This window comes from Harmonia axyridis, chromosome 4, assembly GCF_914767665.1.
Source record: "Harmonia axyridis chromosome 4, icHarAxyr1.1, whole genome shotgun sequence".
Classification (NCBI taxonomy): Eukaryota; Metazoa; Arthropoda; class Insecta; order Coleoptera; family Coccinellidae; genus Harmonia; species Harmonia axyridis.
This window is the reverse complement of record NC_059504.1, coordinates 33,375,949-33,394,489: the sequence shown is the minus strand read 5'-3', so window position 1 is coordinate 33,394,489 and position 18,541 is coordinate 33,375,949. Positions and strand designations below refer to the sequence as shown.

Sequence of the window (18,541 nt, the reverse complement as noted above, 5' to 3'; positions counted from 1 at the left end):
TTACTGATGTATCATATCACCATTCTTATTCAAAATGATTAGACCAAAAAAAATGAACTAATCGCCATACCTAAACTATTCTCATAACTAAAATAAAACTATAGAAAATATTTGATCAAAAATTGAATTCTCTCAAATACAGGCTTACTCATATCGATATTACTCTCTACTCATATTCTCAGTATTAGCAGAATAAATGTAAGCGAATCATCATACATTTCAACGAATAATAAAAGAATACAGATAAAAACCACAGCAAAAACTCTGTCCCCCCGATTAGGCGTATAGTGATTGGTTTGTGTATTTTTTTGCAGAATAAGCTGACATCATTTCCTAGGATCTACATCAAATATCCTGCTCAGAATTGCTCAAGGCATAATAAGCTTGTAAAAATAAGACTGTTAATTTTAGGGAAAACAACTTTATAACTTCTATGTTCTATGTTCTATGATCTATGTTCTATGATCTACGTTCTATGTCTGAGATTCTAACCTAAGACTAGTTCATGTGGTATTTGTGAGTTATTTTAGAATCCCGAAGAAGTGGCATTGTTTTTGATTTCTTACAGGTTAGTAAGCTATTTCTTTTTATTTATTTTTATTTTATTTCTTTGTATTACTTTGTATAATATTATTTCTTTTTTGTATGTTATTATGTTATATTTTAAACTAAACAAAATAAATCTTACAGATTCAAGACATTGTAGGGAATCTATCGATTCCCTCGAAAATATTCTGTCCGAGAACGAAAATCTTAAAAACAGAAGAATTCGGTGTAAAAGCTTGGAATAATTAAAGCCACACCCCTTAGGGATCCGTAGAAAGGCGTTGTGAATGGCGAATAGAAAACTGCCTGAATGCCCATAAAACTCGGCATTTCAGGGAGAATAATTCAATAGAGTCCAGACCATTCTACAAGAAACTACGACTTCCCCAGATGTTCCACACTTGCAGCGACAACCAGAAGATTGAAGAATATCACATCTGTTCCCGACCGGCGAAAAACTACCTGCAACCGAGCCACAACGACCCAAGCGTCCAGCGACCCTAAGAATCTAGACAAATACTCATCTTCTTCAAACTCTTTTAGTGGGTTGAAATAAATCGAATACGTTTTTTTTTATCCCGTTCTTTTATTTCCCTAAATTCCTTGGCAGTGAACTACTTGATAGTCACCGTATAAGGACCACAGCCCACAAATTGGTGACCCCGACGTGATTTGAAGAAGAAGCGAATCCCGAAGAAAAATGCCACAAGAAACCGAGGTATCAAGAGTCGCCGTACGGATGCCAGAATTTGTCGTCACCGATCCTGAGTTATGGTTCGCTATGGCTGAAGGAAGTTTCCACAGCGCGGGGGTGACACAGGACCGGACTAAGTTTGGATATATTGTGGGTGCCCTACCAGCTAAGTACGCAACGGAGGTGAAGGACATTATATTGAATCCACCTACCGACGAGGCCTTCCACAAATTGAAGACGGAGCTAATTCGACGTTTAAGTGCCACGCAAGAGGAGAAGACCCGACGCCTTCTGGAGCGAGAAGAAATGGGAGACCGTAAGCCCTCACAGTTTCTTCGTCATTTACAGAACCTTGCTGATCCAGCCGTTCCGGAGAGCCTCATGAAATCCCTCTGGATGAACCGTCTACCCAGAAGTGTCCAGGTGTCGTTGGCCATTGTGCAAGACAGCAGCCTCCAAGAGTTAGCTGTCCATGCAGACCACATCATAGAAGCAATCTGACCTCCCGTACAACTGGTGAACGAGACCACCAGCATCGAGGCCATCCTCAGTGCCAAGTTTGCCCAGCTCACACTCGGACTCAACCAGGAGATAGCAACCCTGAGAGCTGAACTGGCAACCCAATCCAACCGATCCCGGAGAGACAGGAGCAGAGGCCAATCCCAGCATCGCCCAAGAAGTCTTAGTCGAGGCCGACAGCCAATCGACGGTAAGTGCTGGTATCATTGGAGATTTGGAGCCAGGTCCACTAGATGCAGACAGCCCTGCAACTACGCATCGGGAAACGAGGGGGGCCTTCACTAGAAGCGGCCAGTGATCCCAGCCCATCGACGCGCCGCCTGTTCATCACCGATAGGGACTCCAAGCTGCAGTTCCTGGTCGACACTGGAGCAGATCTGTGCGTCTTCCCACGAAGTGCAGTCCACGGTAGAAGAGAGAAGTCTGACTACGTCCTATCAGCAGCCAATGGTACTCCCATCGCAACGTATGGTACAATTACCCTCACGCTGAACTTAGGACTACGCCGAGATTTCACCTGGAGGTTTGTCATAGCAGATGTATCCAAACCCATCATCGGTGTCGACTTCCTGAGCTTCTACAACCTACTCGTGGACGTAAGAAACCAAAGACTTTTGGACGGAACCACCCAACTCACTACTCGAGGAGAAGTGACTGAGTGCAACATCCCAGAAGTCAAGACAGTCAACGGATCATCCAGATACCATCAGCTATTAATGGCTTTCCCAGAAATCACTCGACCAGAAGGAGCCCCCGGACGAATCACACACCAGATCAGGCATCACATCAAAACGACCAATGGACCACCAGTTGCATCGAGACCACGGCGTTTGGCACCGGAGAAGTTCAAGGCAGCCAAAAAGGAGTTCGAAGCAATGCTCCGGCTAGGAATCGCCCGTCCATCCAACAGTCCATGGTCGTCCCCGCTACACCTCGCACCGAAGAAGGGATCAGAAAAATGGAGACCATGCGGAGATTACCGAGCTTTGAACGCCCGGACTATCCCCGACCAGTATCCTGTTAGGCACATACAGGACTATGCTCACATCTTCCAAGGGAAGAAGATCTTCTCTACCCTCGATCTAGTACGAGCGTACAACCAGATTCCCCTAGCCGAAGAAGACATACTTAAGACCGCCATCACGACTCCATTTGGGTTATTCGAGTTCCCATTCATGACTTTTGGACTCAGGAACGCTGCACAGACCTTCCAGAGATTCATCGATGGAGTTCTACGAGGACTAGACTTCTGCTTCAGTTACATCGATGACGTGCTGATCGCCTCATCGTCCGAAGAGGAGCATATGGAACACCTTCGCACCATATTCGAAAGATTCCGAGAATACTCCATCGTCCTCAATCCAGCAAAGTGTAGTTTCGGACAACAAGAAGTGAAGTTCCTAGGCTACCTTGTCTCTGCTGAAGGTACGAAACCACTTCCAGATAGAGTCCGAGACATTCTGGAGTACAGCCAACCGTCAACCGCCAAAGACCTTCGAAGATTCTTGGGTATGTTAAACTTCTATCGTCATTTCATACCCAGAGCATCACAGACATTGGCGCCACTCAACGATCTACTAGTTCCAACGTTGAAAGGAAAAGCGAAAATCCAGTGGACCCCAGAAGCCACTACAGCATTTGCAGAAGGGAAGAAGATGCTAGCCTCAGCAACATTGCTGGCGCACCCCAAGGATGGTGCACCTTTAGCCCTGGTGACCGACGCATCAGACATTGCAGTCGGAGCTACCCTTCAGCAAATGGTCAACAGCGAATGGCAACCACTGGCATTCTTTTCGAAGAAGCTGTCACCACCAGAAACTCGATATGGAGCCTACGACCGAGAACTGTTAGCCATATACCTAGCTATCAAACATTTCAGGCACATGGTAGAAGCACGAAACTTTACGATCTTCACGGATCACAAACCCCTAACATTTGCCTTCAAGCAGAAGCCAGAGAAGTGCTCGCCCAGACAGTTCAGACATCTGGACTACATCTCCCAGTTCTCCACCGACATACGCTACGTCCCAGGAGATCAGAACGTCGTCGCCGATGCCCTTTCAAGAGTGGATGAAATTACTCCCACCTTGGACTATGCAGCATTAGCCAGATCACAAGAGGACGACGACGAGCTACGGAGATATCTGCGAGGCGATACAGGTTTGCTGATCCGGAAGATGAAGCCGCACGGATCAACCATCTTGGTGTACTGCGACACGTCGACCCCCCAAGCACGTCCATTCCTGACGAAGCCATTCCGGAGAGTAGCATTCGACACGATCCACAGACTGGCACACCCTGGCACCAATGCGACTACGAAGATGGTGAAGCAACGTTTCGTTTGGCCTTCAGTTAACGCAGATTGCAGGAAATGGTCCCGCACCTGCTTAGAGTGTCAGCGATCCAAAGTTACTCGTCACGTCATCACTCCACCAGGGTCATTTACGCCACCGGTACGTCGATTCGATCATGTACACATGGACATTATCACCATGCCATACGCCGAAGGCTACCGATACTGCCTCACCTGTGTCGACCGATTTACCAGATGGCCAGAAGCAATTCCCCTGCAGAACCAGGAAGCATCCACCATCGCTAAGGAGTTCTACACGAATTGGATAGCGAGGTTCGGCACTCCACTCCGGATCACCACAGATCAAGGGAGACAATTCGAGTCAAGCCTGTTCAACGAGCTATGTAAGTTGACTGGCACGAACCACATCCGAACCACCGCCTACCACCCAGCAGCCAACGGTATGGTAGAAAGAATCCATCGACAGTTTAAGGCAGCAATCAAATGCCACAACAACGACAGATGGACCGAAACGCTTCCCAGTGTCCTCCTAGGGATGAGAGCAGCCTGGCGGGAAGACATGAAAGCAACCGCTGCAGAAATGGTATACGGAGAGCCATTAAGATTGCCTGGAGAATTTCTATCTACAAGTACGGATGACGGTGCGGATACAGCCGACTTCGTAGTGGATCTGAGGCAACAAATAAGAAGAATTAGACCTATCAACGCCAACCACCACGGAGAACGACCCAGCTTCGTGTTCAAGGAATTGGATACGTCACCGTTCGTTTTCGTCCGACATGAGGGCCCAAAGTTAGGCTTGCAGAAACCCTACGACGGACCATACGAAGTTTTGAGGAGAGACCCAAAACATTTCATCATCAAGATCAATAACAAGGAAACGACGGTGACCATCGACCGATTAAAACCAGCCTACATATTTGACAATCTCGAAAATGAAGAGCATGAGGAAGATCACACAGAAGATCCAGTAGAAAACGAAGCCAATGATCAATCTATATCCCCGGAAACGAGGAAAACCAGATCCGGTAGGAAGGTACATTTCCCAAAGAAGTACCTAACAATGATTTCGTAACTTCGTTACTGGTGGGTGACTGTGTAGGGAATCTATCGATTCCCTCGAAAATATTCTGTCCGAGAACGAAAATCTTAAAAACAGAAGAATTCGGTGTAAAAGCTTGGAATAATTAAAGCCACACCCCTTAGGGATCCGTAGAAAGGCGTTGTGAATGGCGAATAGAAAACTGCCTGAATGCCCATAAAACTCGGCATTTCAGGGAGAATAATTCAATAGAGTCCAGACCATTCTACAAGAAACTACGACTTCCCCAGATGTTCCACACTTGCAGCGACAACCAGAAGATTGAAGAATATCACATCTGTTCCCGACCGGCGAAAAACTACCTGCGACCGAGCCACAACGACCCAAGCGTCCAGCGACCCTAAGAATCTAGACAAATACTCATCTTCTTCAAACTCTTTTAGTGGGTTGAAATAAATCGAATACGTATTTTTTTATCCCGTTCTTTTATTTCCCTAAATTCCTTGGCAGCATGGGCGCCCGCAGGGGAGGGCCAGGGGGGGCCATGGCCCCCCCTGAGATTTTGATTACATCATTTTTCAGCACATCACCCTCAATATTACTTTATCAATCCATAGAGCAAGGAAAAAAGGAAAGTAATGGATCCACAACAATTTTCCGGTTTTCAATGGAATGACTATACATATATTCATAATATACATATCCATAATCGGCAGAAGTATTTTTTGAATTGAAAACTTTTTTGGGCGCGTTGAGTACTTCTTGGGTGCAGAAAAATCGTGGAACCGAACGCGATCCATGCGTCTCAATTCTTTTAAAAAACCTTATATATACTCTCCTATTGTCTTTAATAGATGAAGGTAATAAAAAAAGTGTTGCAGAAAATAGAAAAAAAAAATTACAGGTTATAAAACAATATTCCTTTGTTTTGTGGAACTCGTTGGTCAGCTAAATATAAATCTTTGCGAGTTTTCGCTGAGAACTTTAATACTATATTCAAAACTCTCTTTGCTATAATATCTGGAGAAATTTCAATGAATTCTTCAAGAACAAAAAGAACTGCTCAGTTATGGGCTGCAATAAACTCTTTCACTTTTGTGATTTGTTTGACGGTAGTAAGTAAATATTCAAATATATTGGAACCAATAGCAAATACACTACAAGGTGTGTTTCTATTAATTTTGTAAATTTTCACCGTCTTATAAACTTAATTATAGAAATATGTGGAAAATATCGCTCAGATGATGCATGCTTCACAGAAATTTTTACCAAAGCATCATCTATTGCTTAGAGTATCAATATAGAGATTGGAACCACGAATTTGCGGTAGACAAATGTATAGATCTAACTATGAAGCAGATTCAGCTGAAGATTACTTCAAAAATATTCATCCCATATTTAGATCATTTGATTTCAGCCCTTGAAACGAGATTCTCGAAAGAACATGTACCTAATGCTTTTTTCTTTGTTCAATTTTTTGCCAAAGAATCTTTTGCATCTTAAAGTCAGCAATATGTATAATATTGAAAATTTAGAAAGTGAATTGAACATTTGGAATGAGTATTTATCTGAATCACAAATGGATGAAAACATAAAAATTGAAGATCTTATCGGACAATGTAAATTTTTGTCCTGCTGTCAAAGAATGCCTTATTCTTCTCCTTACAATTCCATGTACTACTTGTACTATAGAGCGTAGTTTCAGCACTTTGCGCAGAATTATATTTTAGTTTAGAATAAAATATGCCGTCTCTGTTGTATAGCGATTAAGTATTTTGTCTTCAGAATTAATATTGTTTTTATGAGTTGTTTTTTGCAATTAATGATTTGTTAATTTTGATAATATGCTTATTTGTTGTTTTTACAATCTAGCATTCTGTGTTATTTTGAATCATATTTTAGTATTAAATTTTGAACTTCATTGTTTGCGTGTATATTTCAAGAATTATTATCTTTATAAACATAGTTTTATCGAGCGTTTATGTATATATTTTTTATTTCGTTATTACTCGTTGATTTTTCTTTATTTATCAGCAATTATAATAATTAATTTATTCCGTTCTCCAAATTTTTTATATTTTATTTTTTTGTGAATTGTTCCGTTGAATGTGACTCGTTTTGAAAAGAGTTACCGTATTATTTTACATCACCCTATGTTGATGTTTTAAAAAAAATGTTGAAGTGGAAAACTTCATAATTTTCATTTTGCACAGTCCCCCCCCACTTATGAATATAAATACAGGAATAGAAAGAAACGGAATACTAATATCGCCTACGACAATCATGGACGCCTTATCGTTTTTCAATAATTTTCATTTTGCCCCCCCTGAGAAAAATTTCTGCGGGCGCCCATGCTTGGCAGTGAACTACTTGATAGTCACCTTATAAGGACCACAGCCCACAACATCAAATCGTCTATTTCTTTGATTATAAAAATAAGAATTGATTACATTCTTATAAATCAAAAACGTAAGCTATAATGACGACAACCATGAAAATTTGCATCGCTTTGGAAGCATCAAATACTGATAAGAAGAAAAATACATACCAATTCAAATGGATCCAAACTACGGGAACAGAAAAAACATATTATGAAATACCAGAGGACAAACAGGATATATCTGACCATCATGAACTTTTGGCTCTACCGAAGGTGAAGAATATCTTGAAATCGATTAAAGCAAGAGGTTCATTTCGTACGAGCGTCATTTCATTAACCCCGGAGTTGAAAGAAATATATTTTGATGCCGAAGAAGATGTGATGTTTAAGGATGAATATTTACAACTGATTTATTCACCCGCATACGTGAGAACAGTATTTGGACAAGAATCATCAGAACCACAGGATACGGTAGAACTTCCAAGAAAAAGCAAGGAGAATAAAAAGGATTTCAAGAAGATAAAGGAGGATTTTGTGCTGAATAATTTTGATGGTAAGAGTGTTTCAGTTAATTTATGGTTAGAAAAATTCGAGACGGAATGCACGCGTTGTGAAGTAGAAGAAGATAGAGACATAATTTTGATTTTACGGTTGTTTATGAATGGAATAGCGAAAGAATGGTTTGATTCTAAATTAATTAGATTAGGTTTAGACAAAAGTTTTCAAATATGGAAAGAAAATTGCTTAGAGAGTTTTTGTGAAACGACTTGGCATAAATATAGAGAGGCGTATTCATTTAGGTATATAGGAGGAAGTTTAGTGGACTATGCTTTTAGGAAAGAAAATTTGTTGTTAAATCTCCGAAATGATTTTTCAACTGACATATTAATTGATTTAATTGTCACGAGTTTGCCAGATATCTTACAAGATAGAATTAATCGATCAAAAGTAACAACTTTCGAGAAATTATTGCTTGAATTGCGAAAGCTAGAAAGTTCAAAAAAATATGATAACGGTCGAAATAAAGATAATCATAGAATGACTAAATCTGCCGAACAAATTCCTTCCTATTCACAAACAAATAGAAAACCAATTAAGAAGGAACCATGCTCAATTTGTGAGAAGAAGGGCTTCTCAGGTAGATTTCACCTAAAAACAGTCTGTCGGCTAAGGAATAAATCCAATAATGTCGAACAAAAGAACATACCTGGAAACATAAGAACGGTAAACAATGTTGGGATACAGGATGAATTGAATGAGACCATTTCAAACCAAAAAAACTAAGACTGTTGCCATTGATAAAATTGAAGGTGTTTATAAATAATAATGAATTATGTGGAATTTATGATTCGGGCTCAAATGTTAGTCTTCTGAATTCCAAAGTAGCAGAAAAGTTATGTCTACAAATTCAAGAGAATAGAAACACATTCAAAACAGTCAGTGGCAGGGCAAATTTTTCAGGAAAAATAATTACAAAAATGAGAATCGATAATATCGAAAAAGAAGTTGTACTTTTTGTGGTTAATGAGAAAAATTTCGAGTATGATATTCTACTCGGACTAGATTCTATTTCCAATTTTCAATTAAAACAAGATTTTGATTTGAATATTTATCAAAGATTAGATATGAATGAAGAGAGAAAGATCGATTATCTCAATAATAATAATAATAATGATTACACCATCAATTTCAATGAAGGGATACCAACAGAACTTTTCGAAGCAAAATTAGACCATTTGGAAACAAATCAGAGAAGTAAAATTGAAGTTTTAATAAATAAATATGACCATATTTTTGCAAAACACAAGTTTGATATTGGTCAGGTGCAAAATAATGAGGCACATATAAAACTTTTAGAACACAAATTTATAGCAAAAAAACCGTACAGATGCTCAATGGAGGATCAAAAAGAGATAGAATTCCAAATAGGAAGATTGTCGAAAGCGAATCTGATTGAGGAGTCCTCCTCACCTTTTGCATCACCAGTCACTTAGCATATAAGAGAGATGAAGGGTCTAAAACCAGATTGTGTGTCGATTTTCGTGAACTCAATAAATTAATTGTTCCCGAACCACAGCCTTTGCTATTAATTGATGAAATCTTAGCCAAGACCCGAAATGCAAAATTCTTTACAACATTAGATGTAAATTCTGCCTTTTGGTCGATTCCTATTCGCATCAAAGATAGATATAAGACTGCTTTTGTGACACAGAATGGTCACTGGCAATGGACATGTTTACCTTTCGGACTTAAAACATCCCCGGCCATATTTCAACGTATATTGAATAATATAATCAGAAAATATAACCTGAATTTATTCTGCCTAAATTATATAGATGATATTCTAATATTTTCTTCAACATTTGACGAACATATAGAACATTTGGACAATCTCTTGAATGCAATATGTAATGAAGGATTCAGACTTAAATTTATCAAGTGTAATTTTGCAGAAGAAGAAGTCAAATATTTAGGACATATTGTAGGAAACAATACAGTACGACCTATAAATGACAATTTAATTTCCATTAGGAATTTTTCACCACCAGATACTCGGAAGAAGATAAGGCAATTTTTGGGTAAAGTTAATTTTTATCACAAATATATAAAAGATTCAGCTAGATTATTAAAACCGTTGCATAATTTACTGAGAAAAGATGTAAATTTCAATTGGTCATTGGCTTGTCAGGAAGCTTTCAATAAGGTTAAGGACATCCTTTGTTCTGAGCCAATTCTTGCAATTTTCGACCCAAGTGCCTATACTACTATATATACTGATGCCAGTATTCAAGGAGTAGGAGCTGTTCTTAAACAAAAACAGATTAATGGTGAAATGAAACCCGTAGCGTATTTTTCTAAAAAACTGAATAAATATCAAAAAAAAGAGAAAGCAATATTCCTAGAATGTCTGGCAATTGAAGAGGCAATTAAATTTTGGAAATATTGGCTAATGGGACATAAATTTATTGTTGTTACTGACCATAAGTCATTAGAAGGGAAAGAATTTCGTACAAGACCAGATGAAGAGCTGGGTGACATGATGAATTTTCTATCACAATTCGATTTTGAGATTAGATATGAACCAGGAAAAGGAAATGTGGAAGCAGATTGCCTTTCTAGAAACCCAGTTCTGGAAGAAACGGAGAATATGGACGAATGTATAAGAACAGTTAATTTGGTAGAATTAAATGAAATAAAAAACGATCAACAGAATAATCTCTTAAAGATAAATAGTATGAGAAAAACGGTTGTAGAGAAAGAGATACATTACAAATTGTACAAAAATAACAAAAAAATAATTTTGTCGAATGATTTTGGAAAAGATTCGATTAGAAAAGTGCACAAGCATTATGGCCATATTTGTGCTAGTAAGATAAATAATAAAATCAGGAAGTTTTATTACATTCAGAACATGGATTCACTCACAAAAGAGGTTTGTGGATCATGTGACATATGTTGTAAAAATAAAACGAGAGTAGGTCAAAAGTATGGTCTCCTTTCTCAACTGGGCCCAGCAAAGGAACCATTTGAAATAATGTCATTAGACACAATTGGAGGTTTTGCTGGAAACCGCTCTTCAAAAAGATACCTTCATCTCCTAGTCGATCATTTTACTAGATATGCATTTGCGAGCACTTCAAAACACCAAACAACCGAAGATTTCATCAAATTAATTAATAAAATTCAAGATAAACGACCGATCAAAACATTATTAACAGATCAATACCCAGGAATAAATTCGGAAAAATTCAGACCACATATGAGAAGTTTAAATATACAATTGATTTTCACAACAGTAGATTGTCCTTCTTCTAATGGTCTGAATGAACGACTGAATCAGACATTAGTGAACAGAATAAGGTGCAAACAAAACGAAACGAAAACTAGGGCATGGACGAAAATAGCCGATGAATGTATTGAAGAATACAATAGAACAGACCATTCTACAACGGGATATAGCCCAGAATATTTACTTTGTGGCAGAACTGATCCCATTGCTCCAGAAGAACTTATAGAAGAGAGAAATTTACCAAAAGATAGGGAAATAGCATATAAAAATTCTTTACGCTATCATGAATACAATAAAAAACTGATCGACAAGAATAGGAAACATTATGATTTTAAAATTGGAGACTATGTTCACGTTGAAAATAAATCAAAATTAAATAGAAAAAAAATTGATGAAATAAGAATAGGACCTTTTCCAATAGTGAAAAAAATTTCTAACACTATATATGAGATAAATATTGGAAATAAAAGAAAGGACAATAATTATTTTCATGTAACTAAGTTGCTCCCATGTGAAAACGCAAACATGTAATGTAACATGTAATATACTTTGTGTGGGGGGATGTAAAAATAAGACTGTTATTTTTAGGGAAAACAACTTTATAACTTCTATGTTCTATGATCTATGTTCTATGATCTACGTTCTATGTCTGAGATTCTAACCTAAGACTAGTTCATGTGGTATTTGTGAGTTATTTTAGAATCCCGAAGAAGTGGCATTGTTTTTGATTTCTTACAGGTTAGTAAGCTATTTCTTTTTATTTATTTTTATTTTATTTCTTAGTATTACTTTGTATAATATTATTTCTTTTTTGTATGTTATTATGTTATATTTTAAACTAAACAAAATAAATCTTACAGATTCAAGACATCAAATCGTCTATTACTCTGATTATAAAAATAAGAATTGATTACATTCTTATATACTTAACATGTTAATTTCCAGTACTTTCTTCATGACAATATTTCCAAATCGGTTCTGCTTTTTTGTTGAAGAGCTTTTATGAGGAATTGGTATTTATAATATGGAATTATAGAGGAATAGAATTACTTGAAAATAATTCATCAAATATTAGTTGCAAGCCAAATGTTAATAATAAAAGTTTCATTGATTTATTGAAAAGTATTTTAGAGGAAAAAATTGCATTTTGTATGAGATAATTATGAAATACATCCTTATTTCTAGTGTCATTATAATAAATACAACTAACCATTGGAACATGAAATCTAAAAATACTGAAAAAAGACTTCTAAAGCCACTCTCCTTATTGAATATCTTAAGCTATCTACGACAATTCTAATATACTTTTGAATTCCCGCTCAAATGAATGAAGATCCTAATGGCTTCTTCCTGCGCTGGGAGAAATGCGCGAATTCTCGATTTGAACAAAATTTCAGTTCATTTTATCGAGAGTGTTACTACTGTGTAGTTCCTATACTGTGGAACTAGTTTATCTATGTTCTAAGGTTGCCATATATATATTTAGTATTCTGTCGTTGCCAGGATACATTAATTCATCCCTGGAATAGACCAATCACAAGAGGATAAAAAATCAACCAATCAAAGACAAGTATCATCCGTCTGGCGGGAAGTATATCTTCTTCTTCCTTTGTTAATATGCCATGGCTGTTCACCAGTTACACATCTAACAAACCCGTTGTTCTTGGAATTGATTAGTTGTTTTTAGATGCTTGTGTTCCGGTTCTTGTGACTTCAATATTGGAATTTTTTTTTTTTGCACTTCACATATATGTACCATGAAAACCCAAGGTTAACCATAAGTTCTATAGTCTGATATTAGAGTTGATCAAGAATTGGATTCGGAGGTTAACCGTTGACATAAGCGCGTGCTTCCTTTAAATTTTCCTTTAAATTAATTAAATAATCTAAGCATATACTGATATTTGTGTGAGTAAATTTCTCAATTCCCACTAATTATTTGTGGTATATTGAATTTTCAAGGTAGGACTTTCTGGGGTCAGTTATATTAACTCTGGTGTCATCTCTACCTACTGATAAGAGTTCCTTTCTTAATGGATTGGAACCCGGGGGGGTCTGATGACCCCCCTAGATCGCCTTTGTCTCCCAAAGCGTTTAATGCACTAACACCTACATCTCAAAAAATACTAAACAATTTGAACCTAGGTAATGATGGTTCTAATAAGGACTGTCACTCCCTAGCTGACTTAACTATCCTTTCAAGGGAAATTCAGTCGGTTAGAGCAATTTTTACCGATGACTTGGAAGTTCTCAATGAGGCTGAAGAGCTCTCCCAGTCAATTTCTCGTTTAATTAGATCGAATGCTAATGCCCCCAAAAAATCTAAACTTGAATTGAAATACAGTTTGAATGACTTTGGCCCATTTATGGTGATAATTGAATATAAGGCTGTTGGTAATATCGGCAATATCCATCCTATGAATTTTGCCAAGAAATTAGCCGCCTCAAATGTCAAAGGAATCAAAAATATAGCTGAAAAAGGTAAAAAAGAATATCTATTGAATTTGATCTCCCTGATAGGGCGAACAATTTTGTCACTGAGAATCCCTTCTCTGGTGACCCTGCAATAGACGTGTTTATTCCTTCAAGAATGGTTACAAGCAAAGGTATTATTAAAAATGTTGGTTCAGAAATTACTAAGGAAGACATTGAGCTTCATGCCCACTCCAAAGTAAAAATATTAGATGCCCGACAACTCAATCGAAGAACTGTCACCGATGGCATAATAATAATAATAATAATAATGCAACTTCTCCCCTCTTGCGTAATGACCAATCCTGTTTTGATCTGAGGCCTCAGCTGTTTTCTCAGCTCCCCTCAAGACTCTCTAACTCGGTTAGGGATTCTGCTGTTATTTCCGTCCATGACAGAAGAAATCTCCTTGACAATGGGACTTCCACCCCTCTTTCTTATTCCACAGCCCTGATTAAGAAAAGGAAGAAAAATCCGCAATCTCCAGGATATGATCGAGATCTTCATGAATCTCAGTTATTCAACACTTCCCTTTCCTTATCCCCAATACTTGGGAGCCCTTCTCATTCTCAGAGTGATCAAATACCTTCCTTTTCTGGTTCCCCTCTCTCAGATGAATTAATATTTGAAATTGTTTCCGAGCGTCTTCAAAATAAAGAAAATTCCGATTTTATAAAGAGTCTTTCTGTATTATTTAAAAACAATTATCCTTCAAATGTTCTAGAAGATAGCATTCCCATTCCCACTGTTGAAGAGTCCATGTAGTTCTCAAATTTGTTCGACTGTTCTCTTCTTTTATCTCAGTCTCTCTCACCTCCCTCGGCCTCACCATGTTAGACATTATACAGTGGAACATAAGATCAATTCACTCTAACATTGACAACCTGAAATTTCTAATAGAAGAGAACTCCCCCAGTGTAGTCATGCTTCAGGAAACGTGGCTTAATGAATCCCATAATCTCAGGGTATCAGGATTCTACTCTCTCAGACAGGATCGAAGAGATAGAGGTGGTGGTATTGCCCTTCTAGTCAAACTTGACCTACCATTTGTTCCAATTGATTTTTCCAACCTTCTTGTTCCTGATGGAGTTCAGCTTCAAGGTATCAAAGTAGCCTCTCCTCTGCTTTCTATCATTAATGTGTACTGTCCCCCCAACATCAACCTTCCCATTTCTTTTTGGAGCAACCTGATGGATAGCATAACTACTCCATTTATGATTGGTGGTGATTTTAATGCCCAGAACCTTATCTGGGGTTCTGGTTCTCGGAATCCCAGTGGTAAAGTCCTTGAGGATTTTATTCTAGGTGAGGATATATGTATCCGAAACAATGGCTCTCCTACCAGAATCTCCCCCCCAGGCGAAAATCTTAGTGCCCCAGATATCACATTATGTTCTAGCTGTCTTAGAATTAACTCCCAATGGGAAGTAATTTGTGACCCGGGAGGAAGTGATCATTTTCCACTCATGACCGCTCTCTGTTTTTCCCCTCTCTCGTCCCCTCCCTCTCATTCCCGATTTTCCTCCAGAAGGTTCAACCCCGCCCAGGCAGATTGGTTCCGATTTCAGGAGGTAATTGTCAATAATATTCGGAATAATCGCCCTAATATCACTCTTGAATTTAGAGATCTAGTTGTTGAGGCTGCTGAATTCTCTTGAAGAGACCTTTCCAACCTTCTTCTTCACCAACATATAGGAAATCGTGGTGGAATGATGATCTCTCTTTAGCTGTTAAGAGAAGATCTGATGCTTTCAGAGCTTACCTTCGTAATCCTTCAATGGAGCAGTTTCTCTCAGCTAAAAGCATCCAATCAGCAGTCAAAGCTAGGATCAGAAAGGCCAAAAGAGAATCATTCAGAAGTTTCTGCGGAGGTCTGTCGCCTTGTAATGGCAGAAAATTGTGCTCAGATATATCCAGATTCAAATATGGTTGTAAACCCTCTGTTCCTCGAACTTCCTCTCCCACTTGTGGTCAAGAAATCCTCTCTCGTCTGTGCCCTCTTTCAACCCCTGCTACAGTTCAGTCATCAGCTCCCACTAACTACTCTCCTGCTCCTTTTCCCCCTATCATCCTCGATGAACTGTCCTTGTGTATTAAGGCCAAGAAGGAGTCAGCTCCAGGCAAGGACGGTATAACATACAATATGTTGAAGTCTCTCCCAATCCAGTCCAAACAGGTGCTAGCTGAGTTATTTAATGATCTGCTTTCATCACCTCAGATTCCATTATCTCTGAAGGATACTATCATCATTCCCATATGCAAGCCGGGAAAATCCCCAGATGACCCCTTAAGTTTTCGTCCCATTGCTCTCACCTCCTGTCTCCTTAAAGTTCTTGAATCTTTGTTAGCCACCAGATTAGAGAGAGTGTATCAAAAATCGATAGACGATCGTGAACTACAGTTTGGTTTCCGTAAAGGAAAGTCCGTTAATGATGCCCTTTCATTCTTGATTTCAACGATTTATGCCTCCTACCTCAGAAACGAGTTCGTGATAGTGGTTTTTCTAGACGTCAGACAGGCCTATGATTCGGTTCGGTTTGATCTTCTCGAACGTACTTTACTTTCTATGGATCTCCCACTCTCGGTTATTGAACTTATCAGATCTCTCGTAGTCCAGAGAAACATATTCCTGGTTGATCCCCTTACAAAGGAACTTATTGGTCCAGAGCAATCGAATATAGGGTTGGCTCAGGGCTCCCCAAAGGCTCCAATACTTTTTAAGATATTTGTCAGTGATCTCCCTAATGTTGTGAATGTTCCAGGAGTTACAACTCTGAAATTTGCAGATGATAAGGCAATAATTGCTTCTGGTCCTACCTTTGATTCTGCATTTGGAAAAATGTCCAAAGCCTTGGTATTGGTAGAAAAATGGTCAATGGCAAAATCCCTCCAGTTATTTCCGGAAAAATCCAAGGCATTATGCTGCCATAAAAATAAGGTCCTTCCACTTAAGCCTCCTCTTGGCCTTTTTAAAACTGCCATTCCATGGGCTGATTCCGTGAAATACCTGGGCGTTTCGATTCATCAGAATTTGAATTGGTCTTTACATATCTCCGATATGTGCTCGAAATCTCTTCAGGGTATAAATGTTATGAGAGCATTGTGCAGAACCTGGTGGGGCTGTCATCCAGCAACTCAACTATTGTTATACAGGGCCACAATTCGACCCTTCCTCGACTATGGCAGCCTTTTCTACGGAAAATGTTCCAAAGTTCTTCTGAAGAAATTGGACAGGATCCAGTATGCCGCTTTGAGAGTGGCTATGGGCTACATGAAGTCTACTCCTAGCCCAATCATACTTGCAGAAAGCAACGAGCTCCCTCTTAAGTTTCGTCGTCAGTTCCTTGCGTTAAAGTTTCTATCCAAGCTGTATAGACTTCATAACGACCCTGTTCTATCAAATGTGTCTTCAATTAAACACTGGTCAACTCTGGGTAATTCCCCTCCCATAGTAGAGGTCCATTCGCTCCTGTCTAACTCCGAAGACTTTTACTCCTCCTCTCAACTGCCCCGCTTTGACAGAGATTTAAAAGTCCATACCACCCATATTGGCTACAACTCCCTTGGGCTCTTAAAGTCTTCACAGGACAATGCTTTATCCTTTGAGGTTGCTTGTCTGGAAAAATTCCCCAATTTCGACAGAATTTACACTGATGCTTCCAAGTCCCCTTCTCATACAGGCATAGGAATTTATAGCCCTACGGGTATCTCAATATCGAAAAGACTTCCAAATCACTTTTCCATCTGCTCCGCTGAACTGATTGCAATCCTTGAGGCGACCTGGGAAATTAAAAGAAGAAATTTTAAAAAGGTTCTTATTATCACGGACTCCATGAGTGCGTTGGAAAAAATTACTAAGTGGAAGATTTCCGCTAGTAATGATCATATTACACTAGCGATTAGAGACAATATTCTGTACCTCTGCAATAATTCCTGTAATGTAAAACTAGTTTGGATTCCAAGTCACACTAATATAGATGGTAATGATAAAGCGGACAATCTTGCAAAAACAGCTTCAGAAAACTCTGTTATCAGGAGGGCTCATGTTAGTGATTTCTGGCCTTCTTTCAAGCGAATCATTTGGGAAAGGTGGAAGCGTGAATGGAGGGAATTGATGGGAAACCGTACCTATTCTCAATATGTATACCCCAGATCCTTAGGCGGTCGCCCTTGGTTTCTGGATGCGGAGCTCTCTAGAGGCAATGTGGTGACTATAAATAGATTGCGCTCTAACCACTGTTCTTCTCCTTGTCATCTTCATAGGATACATGTTGCTCAGACCGATTTGTGTGCTTGCGGAGACAGGGGTGGTATCCCTCACATATTCTTCAATTGTCGGGTAAACTTGTCGAATTGTTTGAAGTTTTGCAGTGACCTATATGAGGTTGAATCCATAAAATCCTACCCTATTAACATCTATGATTTGATCTTTTCTGAAAATGTTCTCGTTTATAGGTTATTGTACAACTTCCTGGTGGCCTCAGGAATCCATTTATAAAAATATAAAAAATAAAATAAAAATAAATGTGTTATGTGTATCATCTGTTCCCTAATTGGTTTTCCCCTCATGATACTTTCCTTGTTGTCTTCAATGTGCAAGAGGGAACCCTTCCCTACCTTCACATGCGCCACGGAAACCTTGCATTAAAAATATAAAAAAAAAAAAAGAGAGAGAGATAAATGTAACGTGAGAAAGTTAATCTCCAATAATGCCTCAGTATTTAACACCTTGAATTAGGGCCAATATTTTTGGAAATTAGAAAACTTGATCCCCACTCGATGGT

General features: G+C 38.7%; 1 protein-coding gene across 1 annotated transcript; it reads left to right on the top strand.

Moving 5' to 3' along the window:
- The first annotated feature begins 1,246 nt into the window (after positions 1–1,246).
- Positions 1,247–1,741, top strand: LOC123678687. Its single transcript, XM_045615829.1, has one exon. It carries the CDS (start codon positions 1,247–1,249, stop codon positions 1,739–1,741), a length of 495 nt encoding a protein of 164 aa, XP_045471785.1.
- Positions 1,742–18,541: the final 16,800 nt, after the last annotated feature.